Genomic DNA, 14,144 nt, shown 5'->3' with positions numbered 1-14,144 from the left:
TCTACAATTTTCACCAAACATCATGAATAGATTCCCTGGAATCCAGTATTTTCTATGCAAAAATTACAAAGAGCTCCTCAACAGTTGGAGCCCTAACATGAAGCTGATGCAAAAACAGGAAGGGACAACTCTGAAATGACCAAAGGCAGCCAGCTTTTCTGAATAGTTTTAGGCAAAAGTTGTTGTTTTTTTAATGGTATTTGTAAAATGCTTACTAAGTTTCAGGCACTCTACTAATCTCTGGGATAGATATAAGATAATCAGGTCAGACACAGTCCTTGTCCCACACAGGGCTCACAGTCTTAATCCCCATTTTACAGATGAGGTATCTGAGGCACAGAGAAGTTAACTGACTTGTCCGCACTCACTCAGCAAGTGAGTGCCAGAGCCAGGATTAGAATCCAGTTCCTCTGACTCCAAAGTCCATACTCTTTCATTAGACCACGGTGCTTCGCTATATGAAATAATTGGGATAACGTTAATTATTGACCCAAATGGAATTTAGCGTGTGTTTTACACTCACAAAATTATCCAGATCATTGACGCCTAAAATTACATTTTAGTCTCCTTTATTCTACTCACACAGACCAAGAACCCCCATCTACACAAAAGATCTGGTTAGCTGGGACAAAAAATATTTTTGGAGCCATGACCTGGATAATTTGCAGGTGGAAGAACAGCCTTCATCATGACTTAATTATAAAAATTGGGATTTGGATAAGAGGGTGAATTTGAGAGTAGTTGTGTAGGACAGGCAAGAAATAATCAACTCATCCAACAGAGGCTGGGTTGCACACAAATGGAGGCCAATACAACCCAGGAGAGAAGTAAAAAGACATTAAAGAAAAATCAAGAGTAAATGTAATGAGAACCACACAGAAAGATGTGGGAAATGGAATGTCACAGTTAAATGGTCCCCAGCAGAGCCATTCCTAGTAGCAAGGCCAAACTGCCCCCCACTCCAACGCATGTACCCTTTCCCCAGTGGACCCAACTTTTTGGCAACTACTACAGAGGTTAGCTACGAGATGGCTGATACAAAGTTCTGAGGATATTGCCGGTTCTAGGCAAGGTTGCTGAAGTTCAGCATTAGTTCACATGGCTTAACACTACCAAGTTCAATTTGTCCTCTCTAAAATCTGGACTCTCTAGCTCTACTTAAGAACAGCTGTGTCCATCCCTGGCCTTAGCACGACTGATAAAAGTGAGGGAGCAAACTTGGGTAAGGTGAGAGAAGCCTTCCAAGGCCTGAAGAAGGTATATGTCCCTAGAACTCTGTCCCTGCCATCTCTTTGCTAACATCTGTGGTAGTTGCCAAAAAGTTAAGTCCACCCTGGAGGGGATACATTCCCATGTTGCACACTTCTCTTTTTCCTTCTCCTCTTCTCTTTTTCCTTCTCCTCTTCTCTTTTTCCTTCTCCTCTACTCTTTTTCCTTTCATCTTCCCTGGGGCCAGCACCGAGCCGGTCCTGCACTCCTGAATAGTTGACAGTGAAGTAACTGGTGGTCGAGGAGAGGCACAAACTGGCCATTCATGGCCTAGTATTAGGGGGAAAGTGGTAGGCCAAGAAATCCATCTGATACTTGGGGCAAAACTAAGATTTTCAAGGTTAAAAGGTTAGAAAGTATCTCAGCCATATGGACTAGTTTATCAGACTGTCCTAGACACTCTGTGTACAGGCCTACTCTTGGGAGTAAATGGGTGAAGCTACCTTTTCAAACCGGCTCTAGACAACTGTAAAAGGGCCATCTACCCCTTGAATGCTGACAAATGCCCAGTTGTCTTTCAGGTTGTTCTGACTCCTTTCTTCCTGCCATTCTGCCACCATTTCAAATATATTCCCAGACTGGGCAACCCCATCTGTCCTTCTCTCTCCCTCTCTTTCTCCCCACCTACACTCGGGCAGCATCCAGTACGGCTTGCACCCTCAGACTTCATCCACACCCCAACTCAGTCAAACTTCTGTTTCAGTTTTGCAGTATTTCCAGCCCCTGACACCCCTAAAAAGACGTTGGATTTGAAAGTCTGAGATATCCCTTCACCCAAGTACCGGTAGGAGCTACAGGTGTGACACCACTTGTTTATTCTCAGCCATATATTTGAGGAGCAGGTAACCAGGAGACAAAAAATCTAAAGGACTGAGCAGTGAGTCTGAAATCATTCTGGTCATATTACTGGCTCCTTTTTACAGCCTTTTGGTTTGGTGTCTGTAGACATTTCTGAGTGAATAGAAAGGGAAACTGTCCCTAGAAGGAAGGTGGAAGAAAGTAGACAAAGAAGGAAAGGGATTTTTCAATAGAGGAAATTCAGTGTTTCAGTAAATGCCGCGAGACACCCCTGATCTTGAGCCTTTCATTTACCAAAGTCTGATAACAATGGAAGGAAATGAAGGTTGAAATGTTCACTTGAAACTATATCTTTTTTTTTCCCCTTAGAGCTGTGTTGCTCCCCTGACACTAGTAGCTTTGTAAAGAATTCAGCTCCTTTTGGACACCTTGTGCGATCATCTCGGAGAGTAAATTTGGGGGTTTTAGGTGCTTTCTTGAGCGGTCTGAAAGCAAAGCATACCCATAGTATTCTTACTCACCCGTCTCACGGGACCTGTGGGTGTTGCTGAAAGGGCAGAAGTTAACCAACAAAAAAGGAAGGAAGTGGGGAAACAGTTCAATTATCTTGTAGCCACTGTCCCAGAAAAGAGAATTTGATTTATTCCATCAGGATTTATGCAACTCACAACTCAAGCCTTGTAACAGCAGCTTTCAGCGATCAAAGGAAACACAATTTTGCTCTCCCTGTGATGGTTGCCTGACTAAGCCCTCTAAGTATCTGGAGCTCAGCTCAGAGGCTCAGACCTAGCTCTTGGTGACAAGCTGCTGACACACTCTTTCACCAATCCAAATGCTTGACAGCGGCGAGTATCCAACTCTCCACTTCAAGACCACTCAGATCTTCCTGGGTGCGGCCATCAAATGCACCCATCAAGGGGTGGGGTGGGGAGGCTGATCGACAATTCACCCACAGTCATGTAGGGATCGGCTGAGCGAAACCCCTCATCCTTGTGAAACCCTGGAATTGCCTTTGGAGCTGTGATTCCAGCTCAATCCTCCTAAGGGGAAGAGAGCATCTTCCAGGCAAGGGGCCTTGACTGCCTCCACCCCCATCTTTTTCTTTTTACTGGTATTTGTTATGTGCTTACTTTGTGCCAGGCACTGTACTACGCACTGGGGTATACACAACCTAATCAGGTTGGACACACGTGTCTCATATGAGGCTCACAGTCTTAATCCTCATTTACAGATGAGGGTACTGAGATTTACAGAAGTGACTGACCCAAGACTGTGGTGCAGACAATTGGCAGAGCCAGGTCCTTCCAGCTCCCAGGCCTGGGCTCTACCCACTAAAGACATACATTCATTCATTCAATTGTATTTATTGAGCGCTTACTGTGTGCAGAGCACTGTACTAAGCGCTTGGGAAGTACAAGTCGACATGCTGCTTCTCTGGATAAAGAAAGGCACCCAGGGCAGGCAGGGCACAGTGTCTGGGGCACTCTGGAGTTCTGGCCTCACAGTGCTGGGCACAGTGTTGGACTGTACTTCTCTCTCTTTTTCTCTCACTCACTCTCTCTTTCTGTCTGTCTCTCCGTTGTGCTCTGGGAGAGCTCAAGAGGGGCTGGGGCTTTATGGCATGGCTGAGAGAGGGTAGCGGTCCAAAACTGGGTTTAGGCCTACAAGTCCCCTGCGGAACCTCTCCTTTCCCTCTGCCAGCCTGTAACGCCCATCACCGGGCAGCACCACCCCAGTCTCTGTCAAAGGCAAAAAGTGGCAAGCGTCCTCCCACCCTGCGGCGTCAGACTCACCCTTCGGCAGTTTTCGCATGAATCATAAACTCCATGAAGAAGCACCGGCTTGAGACGTCTTGGTGAAAGCAGGTTCACCTCGGCCTCACCCGCGCCGGCTCGACTCTCTCCAGGGCAGAGGTGTTTAGGAGCGGGCAGGAGGCCGAGGGGAAGACGTCGTGGGTAGGGCGAGGGATTACGGGCTCGCTTCCCCGGTGAAACCCAGACCGCTTGGCACCCTAAAGAAATGCACCATTAAAAGGGGGCATTAGAGAAGCAGCATGACTCAGTGGAGAGAGCACGAGCTTTGGAGTCAGAGATCACGGGTTCAAATCCATGCTCCGCCGATTGTCAGCTGTGTGACTTTGGGTGAGTCGCTTAACTTCTCTGGGCCTCAGTTACCTCATCTGGAAAGTGGGGTGATGACTGTAAACCCCCCGTGGGACAACCTGATCACCTTGTAACCTCCCCAGCACTTAGAACAGTGCTTTGCGCAAAGTAAGTGCTTAATAAATGCCAGCAGTATTTATTTATTATTAGAAAACGACAGGATTACGTGAGCCCACTGTTGGGTAGGGACTGTCTCTATATGTTGCCAACTTGTACTTCCCAAGCGCTTAGTACAGTTTTCTGCACATAGTAAGTGCTCAATAAATACGATTGATTGATTGATTGATTGATTGACAGCCATGCGAGGCCGTCATGCCAGGGCTGCGGGGCCCGGGCTTTGGAGTTCAGGCTTTGGGTTTTGAATCTGGGTTTTGGAGTCCGGGCTCGGGACTTTAAAGGCCTAGACCAAGGCGGGGAGCGGCGTCCCGGGCTCGGCTTCCTCCTGCGCTCGACGGCCGAGGATTGTCGGGGCGAGGAGAGCGCTAGTCCCGGTCCCAACCCAATCAATCAATCAATCAATCGTATTTATTGAGCGCTTACTGTGTGCAGAACACTGTACTAAGTGCTTGGGAAGTACAAGTTGGCAGCATACAGAGACAGTCCCTACCCAACAGTGGGCTCACAGTCTAAAAGGGGGAGACAGAGAACAAAACCAAACATACTAGCAAAATAAAATAAATAGAATAGATATGTACGAGTAAAATTAATAAATAAATAGAGTAATAAATATGTACAAACATATATACATATATACAGGTGATGTGGGGAAGGGAAGGAGGTAAGATGGGGGATGGAGAGGGGGACGAGGGGGAGAGGAAGGAAGGGGCTCAGTCTGGGAAGGCCTCCTGGAGGAGGTGAGCTCTCAGCAGGCCTTGAAGGGAGGAAGAGAGCTAGCTTGGTGGGTGGGCAGAGAGAGGGCATTCCAGGCCCGGGGGATGACGTGGGCCGGGGGTCGATGGCGGGACAGGCGAGAACGAGGCCCGGGGAGGAGATTAGCGGCAGAGGAGTGGAGGGTGCGGGCTGGGCTGGAGAAAGAGAGAAGGGAGGTGAGGTAGGAGGGGTCGAGGTGATGGACAGCCTTGAAGCCGAGGGTGAGGAGTTTCTGCCTGATGCGCAGATTGACTGGTAGCCACTGGAGATTTTTGAGGAGGGGAGCTGAACCCAGAGCTGAAGAGCCCACTCATTCATTCATTCAATAGTATTTACTGAGCGCTTACCGTGTGCAGACATGGCTGCGGAAGCTACCGCCCTAGGGAGGCAAACGAAGGGGTGAGGGGACGAAGGAACGAAGGAGGAGGGGCGAAGAAGCAACCCAAGAGGCTTCGCGAAAGCCTGTGGTGAAAGGCGAGTGCACACTCATAATAACAATAGTAATAATAATAGCATTCATTAAGCGCTTACTATGTGCAAAGCACTGTTCTAAGCGCTGGGGAGGGTACAAGGTGATCAGGTTGTCCCACGGGGGGCTCACAGTCTTCAACCCCATTTTACAGATGAGGTAACAGGTCCAGAGAAGTTAAGTGACTTGCCCAAAGTCACACAGCTAACAGTTGGCAGAGGCGGGATTTGAACCCATGACCTCTGACTCCAAAGCCCGTGCTCTTTCCACTGAGTCACAATGCTTCTCATTCATTCGTTCGTTCATTCAATCGTATTTATTGAGCGATTACTGTGGACTCAGCGCTTGGGAGAGTACGCTAAAACGATACACATATTCCCTGCCCACAACGAGCTTATTCGTTCCTTCATTCTGAATGTTGCTGAGAAGCAGCGTGGCTCAGTGGAAGGAGCCCGGGCTTCGGAGTTAGAGGTCGTGGGTTCTAATCCCGGCTCCGCCACTTGTCGGCTGTGTGACTTTGAGTGAGTCACTTCACCTCTCTGTGCCTCAGTTCCCTCATCTGTAAAATGGGGATGAGGACTGTGAGCCCCATGTGGGACAACCTGATTACCTTGTATCCCCCCCCCCCCCATTGCTTAGAATAGTGCTTGGCACATAGTAAGCGCTTACCAAATGGCATCATTATTATTCACTCGTGTTGATTGAGCTCTTATTAATAATAATAATGATGGCATTTATTAAGCGCTTACTATGTGCAAAGCACTGTTCTAAGCGCTGGGGGGGGATACAAGGTCATGAGGTTGTCCCACGTGGGGCTCACAGTCTTCATCCCCATTTTACAGATGAGGTAACTGAGGCCCAGAGAAGTGAAGTGACTTGCCCAAAGTCACAGAGCTGACAAGTGGCGGAGCCGGGCTTTGAACCCATGACCTCTGACTCCAAAGCCCGGGCTCTTTTCCACTGAGCCACGCTGCTTCTCCTATAATGATAGAATTTATTAAGCGCTTACTATGTGCAAAGCACTGTTCTAAGCGCTGGGGAGGTTACAAGGTGATCAGGCTGTCCCACGGGGGGCTCACAGTCTTTATCGCCATTTTACAGTTGAGGGAACTGAGGCCCAGAGAAGTTAAGTGACTCGCCCGAAGTCACCCAGCTGACAAGTGGCGGAGCCGGGATTCGAACCCATGACCTCTGACTCCAATGCCCGGGCTCTTTCCACTGAGCCACGCTGCTTCTCTTATTCTGCGCGAAACACTGTGCGAAGCGCTTAGGAGAGTGTTGAGGCAGAGGGAAGGGGGCGGTGAGGGCGGTGGTGCATCCTGAGGCCTTGCGATGGCCTCGCCTCTCTCCCACGACCCACCGAGCTGTGAGGAGGCGCCTAGGCGGCGGAGCGGGGCACCACGCCCGGTTTTAGAAGCCCCGTCAGGCCCGTGGGCCACGGCCTCCCGCTTGAAGCCTGGCTCAGCCCAGTCTCTAATATTATTATTGAGCACTTACTATGTGCCAAGCACTGTAACAGATACATGTCAATCGGGTTGGACAAAGTTCCTGGCCCACACTTTTAATCCCCATTTTACAGATGAGGTAACTGAGGCCCAGAGTCTAGTGACTTACCCAAGGTCACACAACAGACATGTGGCAGGGCCGGGATTAGAACCCAGGTCCTTCTGACTCCCGGGGCCGGGTTCTATCCACTAGGCCACTCTGCCTCTAAGATCTAAGCGGTTCCAAGCAGAGCTGAAAAGACCCCAAATCGGATCCTTCTGACCCGTTAGTTCTTCGAAGCCCAACTTCCCTTCTGCCTCCCGCACGCCCAAAGCGAGCCGGATCCCTTTCCTCCCGAGACAGTATCAATCCCGGGAAAGGGCTGGGATCGAGGGAGAACCCAAATTGTCAACCATCCCACCTATTTTTCACGCGTCCCCTCCCCTATCCCCTGCACCCTCCTCTTTCTCTGAATCGCGACGGAACTTGAGTTTACTATTGGAGCGAAGAGGCTCAGTTCTTAAAGCTTACGAACCCCATCTTTACAACTTCTCAGGAAAGCTGTAGACTGTAAGTTCCTTGTGGGCAGGGAACGTGTCTAGCAACTCTGTTATACGGCACTCTCCCCAGCGCTTAGTATAGTGCTCTGCACACAGTAAACGCCCAAGAAATACGATTGATGATGATGATCTGTTGGGAATTGGATCCCGAACGTGCAAGTCTGTCCTCCCCCTCCATTTCTTTTAGACTGTGAGCCCACTGTTGGGTAGGGACTGTCTCTATATGTTGCCAATTTGTGCTTCCCAAGCGCTTAGTACAGTGCTCTGCACATAGTAAGCGCTCAATAAATACGATTGATTGATTGATTGATTGATTGATTTCTGCTCACGGTATGTCTCTATATCCACCTACCTACTTTATCTCCCTCTCTCCCTCCTCTTTGTCTTTGTCCAACACTGCATACCCGAACCAGATTACAGGGGGTTTTCGGATTGGAATAGGGCCAACCATCTTCCTTTTCTGGTTGGAGCAACTGAGAAATCAAGTTTCCTTAAACCCTAAAGTCTCAAATTCATAGTGATGAAATCTCAGGAGGCAAGGACTGTGTCCAACCTGATTATCTTGTATCTACTCCAGCGCTTAGTACAGTGCCTGGCACATAGTAAGCATATATATATATATATATATATAACGACGGAAGTTGTAATAAGAAAACTTCTGGGAAGTTTTATGTTCCTATTTAGCAAGAAATATCAAAAAGAAGAATTACGTGCTTTGCTTTGCGCAAAAATAGCTACCTTCTGGGCAGAGAAAAAGAAAGATCTGAGTCGTAGAGGCGCAACAGCAAAAATGAATCGATATGAAATGCGGACTTGCCCCCTCGTCCCCCTCTCCATCCCCCCCATCTTACCTCCTTCCCTTCCCCACAGCACCTGTATATATGTATATATGTTTGTACATATTTATCACTCTATTTATTTATTTATTTTGCTTGTACATATCTATTCTATTTATTTTATTTTGTTAGTATGTTTGGTTTTGTTCTCTGTCTCCCCCTTTTAGACTGTGAACCCACTGTTGGGTAGGGACTGTCTCTATATGTTGCCAACTTGTACTTCCCAAGCGCTTAGTACAGTGCTCTGCACACAGTAAGCGCTCAATAAATACGATTGATGATGATGATGATGACTTAATAGATGCAGAAAATGGATTCGACGTCACCATTGGGGGGAAAAAATGAACTCTAAGAGAATTCAGTGAGTGCGAAAAGGAAAGAGATATATCTGTGAGAACGCCCTCCCTGCCATGGATCACCCGGGGTCTCCATACCCATCACTGGGAATTCCATCCCGGCAGCAGTGGAAAGCAGTTTGTTTTCTCGTTTCATTCTTCCCGCAGGCGGGAACAATTGATGAGGGTTCATGCTGATGTTCGCGTTTTAATTGCCCGCCGGCTTTTGGTGGGGAGAGAGACCAGAGACAATATTTTCAGAGCAATGACTTGTTTTGCATTACCCTGTTGTTACAACAAGTTCATTCCGCGACACAGTTATGTCTTTCGGATGGGGATCTTCAGACAGTGAGCGCTAGCATAATTTTGTGGCTTTTAATTACTATTTTGTTCCTTTGGGGGTTTTGAGAGACTGGCGCCTAGGTATGATTACACTGTCTACCTGATCTCACGGTGCTACAGCGCTATCTTCCGCTAGGTGGCGAAACGAGGCAGCGTCATAAATTTAAACCTGAAAATACTCCACACTCCACGAAGTGCATTTTGCTCCCCCAGTGGTTCACCCACCTCTGACTTCGCTTTTTTTTAAAAAAATGTGAATCCTCGCCTCGGGCTGAAAGGAAGACACTGAACATTTGGCCCAGAGTTTCCCTAAAAGAGATGTTATGCACAGAGTAAGCGTTCAGTACATGCTACTGATCGCATTATGCCAAGTGGCAAGAAGCATTACACAACGTGGAACTGTTTAGATGTTTCTGTTTTGGAAAGTCACACTTTTCATTTATCTTCTGGAAAAGAAGGGGAAAATCGTGAAGATAAAGTTGTTTATTCTTTGACTAGCATCGTTTCTTTGGCTCAATCCCGCAATTAAATACGCCTAATAAGGCTACATATTCATAATTAATTAGCAAATCGCTAGGTGCGTGAAGAAAATAGAAAGTGACGTTCAAAGATATTATTAAAGGTAATAATACCTTGTATTTAAATAGTTTTCTTTCCAAGAAGGAAAAACTCTCTACAGACATTCTCTAATTAATCCTCCAAATATATCTGTAAAGTTGGGTACGTGGCAGGTATTATTATTATTATTACAGAAGCAGCGTGGCTCAGTGGAAAGGGCCCGGGCTTCGGAGTCAGAGGTCATGGGTTCAAACCCCGGCTCTGCCAATTGTCAGCCGCGTGACTCTGGGCAGGTCACTTAACTTCTCTGTGCCTCCGTTACCTCATCTGTAAAATGGGGATTAAGACTGTGAGCAACCGGAGGGACAACCTGATCACCTTGTAACCTCCCCAGCGCTTACTTAGAACAGTGCTTTGCACATAGTAAGCGCTTAATAAATGCCATGATTATCCAGCGCTTAGAACAGTGTTCTGCACATAGTAAGCGCTTAATAAATGCCATGATTATCCAGCGCTCAGAACAGTGCTTTGCACATAGTAAGCGCTTAATAAATGCCATGATTATCCAGCGCTTAGAACAGGGCTTTGCACATAGTAAGCGCTTAATAAATGCCATGATTATCCAGCGCTCAGAACAGTGCTTTGCACATAGTAAGCGCTTAATAAATGCCATGATTATCCAGCGCTTAGAACAGTGCTTTGCACATAGCAAGCGCTTAATAAACGCCATCCCCTTTTTATGGGTAATTTGGGTCAGCTAAAGGAGGCGACTGCGAGGAATAACGCCGGAAGTTGCACGGGAAAAAGAACAACAAGAGCTGCTTTCGGTCGGTTGGGAACTAAAGTCAGACCGTGGGATTTCGAGTCGCTCCATCTCTGTTGTAAACAAAGCGGGAGAGGCAGCGGAGGGGAGAGAATCCCGCTCTGCTTTTTCTTCCAAGCCAAACCCCAAACCTCGGTCGGCACGTCTCTCCGGCCCTCCCCTCCCCATCCTTTCCATCGCTGCTCTCACTCAGAGGCGGCGGTCCCCGGTTGCCATGTGACCCCCTTCGGGAGGACGGGGCTGCCGATTGGCTGTTGCTAGGTGACGTCGCCCGCCCTCACGTGACAAGTGTTAAATGCCCGCCTGGCAGGAGCCAGCTCGGCAGACAATCGTAAAGCCGGTCCGGACCGCTCCCCCGCTCCCCGGCTCCCGGTGCCTGCCCTCCCCCGCCCTCCGTGCCGGGGAGCCAGCCCCGCTGGGCCAGAGGATGAGGATGAGCGGGCCCCGCTGATCGCCTCCCCCGGCTTGCTAGATAATTGCCGCGCTCCTTGTTTTCTTTTTCCATAATTACCCCGGTTGCCGGAGGGGAGAGGGAGCGACGGGGGAGGCGCCTCTTCCTCCCCCCACCCTCCCCGCCCTGCCTGTCCCCCCGCCGCCCGCTCCGTCCAGGCCCGGGACAGGATGACTGGAGTATTTGACAGTCTGGTGGCTGATATGCACTCGAGCCAGATCACCGCCTCCAGCAGCTACCACCAGCACCACCACCAGCACGGCAGCACCAGCAGCGGCAGCAGCAACAGCAGCAGCAGCACCAGCAGTACCAGCCTTCACAAACCCCAGGAGTCCCCCACTTTACCCGTCTCCACGGCCACCGACAGCAGTTACTACACCAACCAGCAGCACGGAGCGGGAGGCGGCGGGGGCGGCGGGTCGCCCTACGCCCAGATGGGTTCTTACCAGTACCACACCAGCGGCATCAACACGGTCCCCTATTCGGCCAAAGCCGGCTACGACCTGGGCTACTCGGCAGCCTACGGCTCCTACGGCCCCTACGGAACCAGCTCGTCTCCGCCCAACAACGAGCCCGGTATGGGTAAACTCTATTGCCCTTTTATTCTGGTTTAATTTATATAGAGAGAGATCTAGATATAGTCGAAAACTGGTCTGCCTCCAGCCCCGTACTCACACCCGGTCTGGTGGAGGGGGGAGGGCGGGAAGGGGAAACTAAAGGCACACTCTCTTCCACCACTAATTCGCGGAGTTTAAGGCGCAGGGAATCGCGACCAACATTTTGCAAGAGTGGGTGTAGGATGTTGTGATTTTGCAGCGATGCACCGGAGTTAAGGTCTCGCAGGTGGTTTTATCTTTTCCTTTCCACCGACCCTTTTCTTGTTTGTTTAGGATACTTCTTGCTCCTCTCCATTTCCTTTAGAGAGGTCGTTGGGCGCCCTCCCCGCTTCCCCTTTCTGAATTTCGGGGTGGTTTCGGGCATCAGCCGGGCCCTTGCCAACCCGCCTGGCAGTTGATCTCCCCTTGGTGCAACCGTTTTCGGATGGCCGCACTCCCGTCCGCCGGCGCCACATTGTTCGCGGTACGATTATTATAACGTTTCGTTGCAGAAAAAGAAGATTGCGAGCCCGAAATCAGGATAGTCAACGGGAAACCAAAGAAAGTGAGGAAACCCCGGACGATTTATTCTAGTTTCCAGCTGGCAGCTCTGCAGAGGCGTTTCCAAAAGACCCAGTACCTGGCCCTGCCGGAGAGAGCGGAATTAGCGGCGTCCCTAGGCCTCACTCAGACCCAGGTAAGAGAGCGCGATGGCGGTGGTGTCTCCCCGCATCTCTCGGTGTGGAGTTTCTCACCTGTCCGCGCCTCTCCGGTTGGGCCCATCACTGAGCACCTCCCTAACACTGTCAGACTTTTCTTCTCCAACTTTTTGGTTTTAAAACAAAATCTGAAAAAGGCCTAAATCTCCAACCACCCCTTCCCGCTTTCCCCCCTCCTCCCCAGTTCCTAAGGCTGGAAACGGATTCCCACCCCTGCCGAAAATGCAGCCTCCCCATCTCTCCTACCCCACGGACATGTCTGCGGGCCAGAGAAGGGACAAGTTAACCGACTGGGGAAAAGGCCCAATTTCGGCCTCCTCCTACCTGGAGAGGTTGCAGGGATTACAAGGCCTCTGGTACCGACCGGTCCGTTCTCCAGGCCGGACTGGAATGGCTCACCCGGTCGGTCACCAGTGGGCCTATCTTTCTCTCTTTTCCCCTGGCCCTTCCCCACGGCCTCCCCTTCCAGACCCCCGTACTTAAGTACCTCTTCTCCTTCTTCTGCCGCAGGTGAAAATCTGGTTCCAGAACCGCCGATCCAAGTTCAAGAAGATGTGGAAAAGCGGCGAGATCCCTTCGGACCAGCACCCGGGGGGCAGCGCCTCGCCAACGTGCGCCTCGCCCCCGGCCTCGGCCCCTGCCAACTGGGACTTCGTTCCGCATCAACGGATGGGCAGCGGCGGGACCGGGCCCGGGGCGGGGGCTGGGCCCGGGCCTGGGGCGGGGGGCGGCGGCAGCAGCTCGGGCTCCAGCCCCAGCAACGGGGCCGCCGCTGCCGCCGCCGCCGCCGCCTTCCTGGGCAACTACTCGTGGTACCACCAGGCCTCCAGCCCCGCCGCCCACCTCCAGGCCGCCACCCCCCTCCTGCAGCACGCCCAGCCCCATCACCACCACCACCACCATCACCATCACCACCACGGCGGCGGCGGCGGAGGAGGAGCCGTCAGCGCCGGGACGATTTTCTAAGACCAGAGAAAGAGGCGGGGAGGATGGCCCCCTCCCCCCGTGCCCACCTCCACGACCACAACTTTCCTCCCCCCGTCCTTTCCCCGACCCGGCTCAACCTCCCCCCCGGGCCCCACTTTGACTGGGGGAGGACGGATACTGGTGGTTTGATGAAAATACGGTCTGTGGCATCTGTTTTTTCACTCCCCTGACACCTCCCACCTTCTTTCTCCCATGCCTGTTGGGCCCGAAAGAGCTGGAGATGTTTGCCCGGTGGGTCTCTTCAAGGGGGGAATTGCTGCAGTCCGGTAGATCCTTTCTGAAGGGTCCTGCGGGCCCTCCCAGCCCCCCACCCCTTCTGCAGAAAGGAGAAGCCCCTCTGGCACTGTTTCCGCCTGGGCCCTTCCACCCCCAGCCTCTCATTCATAGCCTGACCTCTCCTCTCCCCTTCCCGGGTGACCAGGCGCCTTCTTCTCCCTGCGGGCGAAGTCCAGAAGAGTGACGTTTCACACACACATACACACCCCTCCTTCCCCTCCCCTCCCATCCCCCGAGGGCTCACTGTGAACTGAATTGCTCTTTTTTTGGAGTCGGTGGCTCGCCCTCTTCCACCCCCACCCATTTCTCTCCTTGCCACACGCAAAACTCTGGATTTACCGCTCAGTGTGGACCTGATCCTTTGCCCCATCTCATCTCTCTCTGCCCCCTCCAACCACACACATTTTGTTTTTTGTTCCCGTGCGTGCGTTGCTGCCCTTTATTCACAACCTCTCCGTCCCCCCTAGCTGTCCCCGGAAACGCCCCCCCCCCCCCTTAACTCCGCTTCTCCATCTTCTCTTTCTCATCTGATCACCAGTGGAGTTTTTTTATTTTTATTTTTTTAAAAGTTTAGGTGCCTTTGCGGATGACCTCATTTTGATGTTGGG

The 14,144-nt window shown here is 50.9% G+C and overlaps 1 protein-coding gene across 1 annotated transcript; it reads left to right on the top strand.

The window, feature by feature from the left end:
• The first annotated feature begins 11,128 nt into the window (after positions 1-11,128).
• Positions 11,129-13,395, top strand: DLX2 (distal-less homeobox 2). The gene is made up of 3 exons (XM_038751700.1): positions 11,129-11,534; positions 12,067-12,251; positions 12,784-13,395. Exons 1-3 carry the CDS (start codon positions 11,129-11,131, stop codon positions 13,237-13,239), a joined length of 1,047 nt encoding a protein of 348 aa, XP_038607628.1. The 3' UTR covers positions 13,240-13,395.
• The last annotated feature ends 749 nt before the right edge of the window (positions 13,396-14,144 follow it).

The sequence above is a fragment of the Tachyglossus aculeatus genome, chromosome 9 (genome assembly GCF_015852505.1).
Source record: "Tachyglossus aculeatus isolate mTacAcu1 chromosome 9, mTacAcu1.pri, whole genome shotgun sequence".
Classification (NCBI taxonomy): Eukaryota; Metazoa; Chordata; class Mammalia; order Monotremata; family Tachyglossidae; genus Tachyglossus; species Tachyglossus aculeatus.
This window is presented reverse-complemented; position numbering and strand designations above follow the sequence as displayed.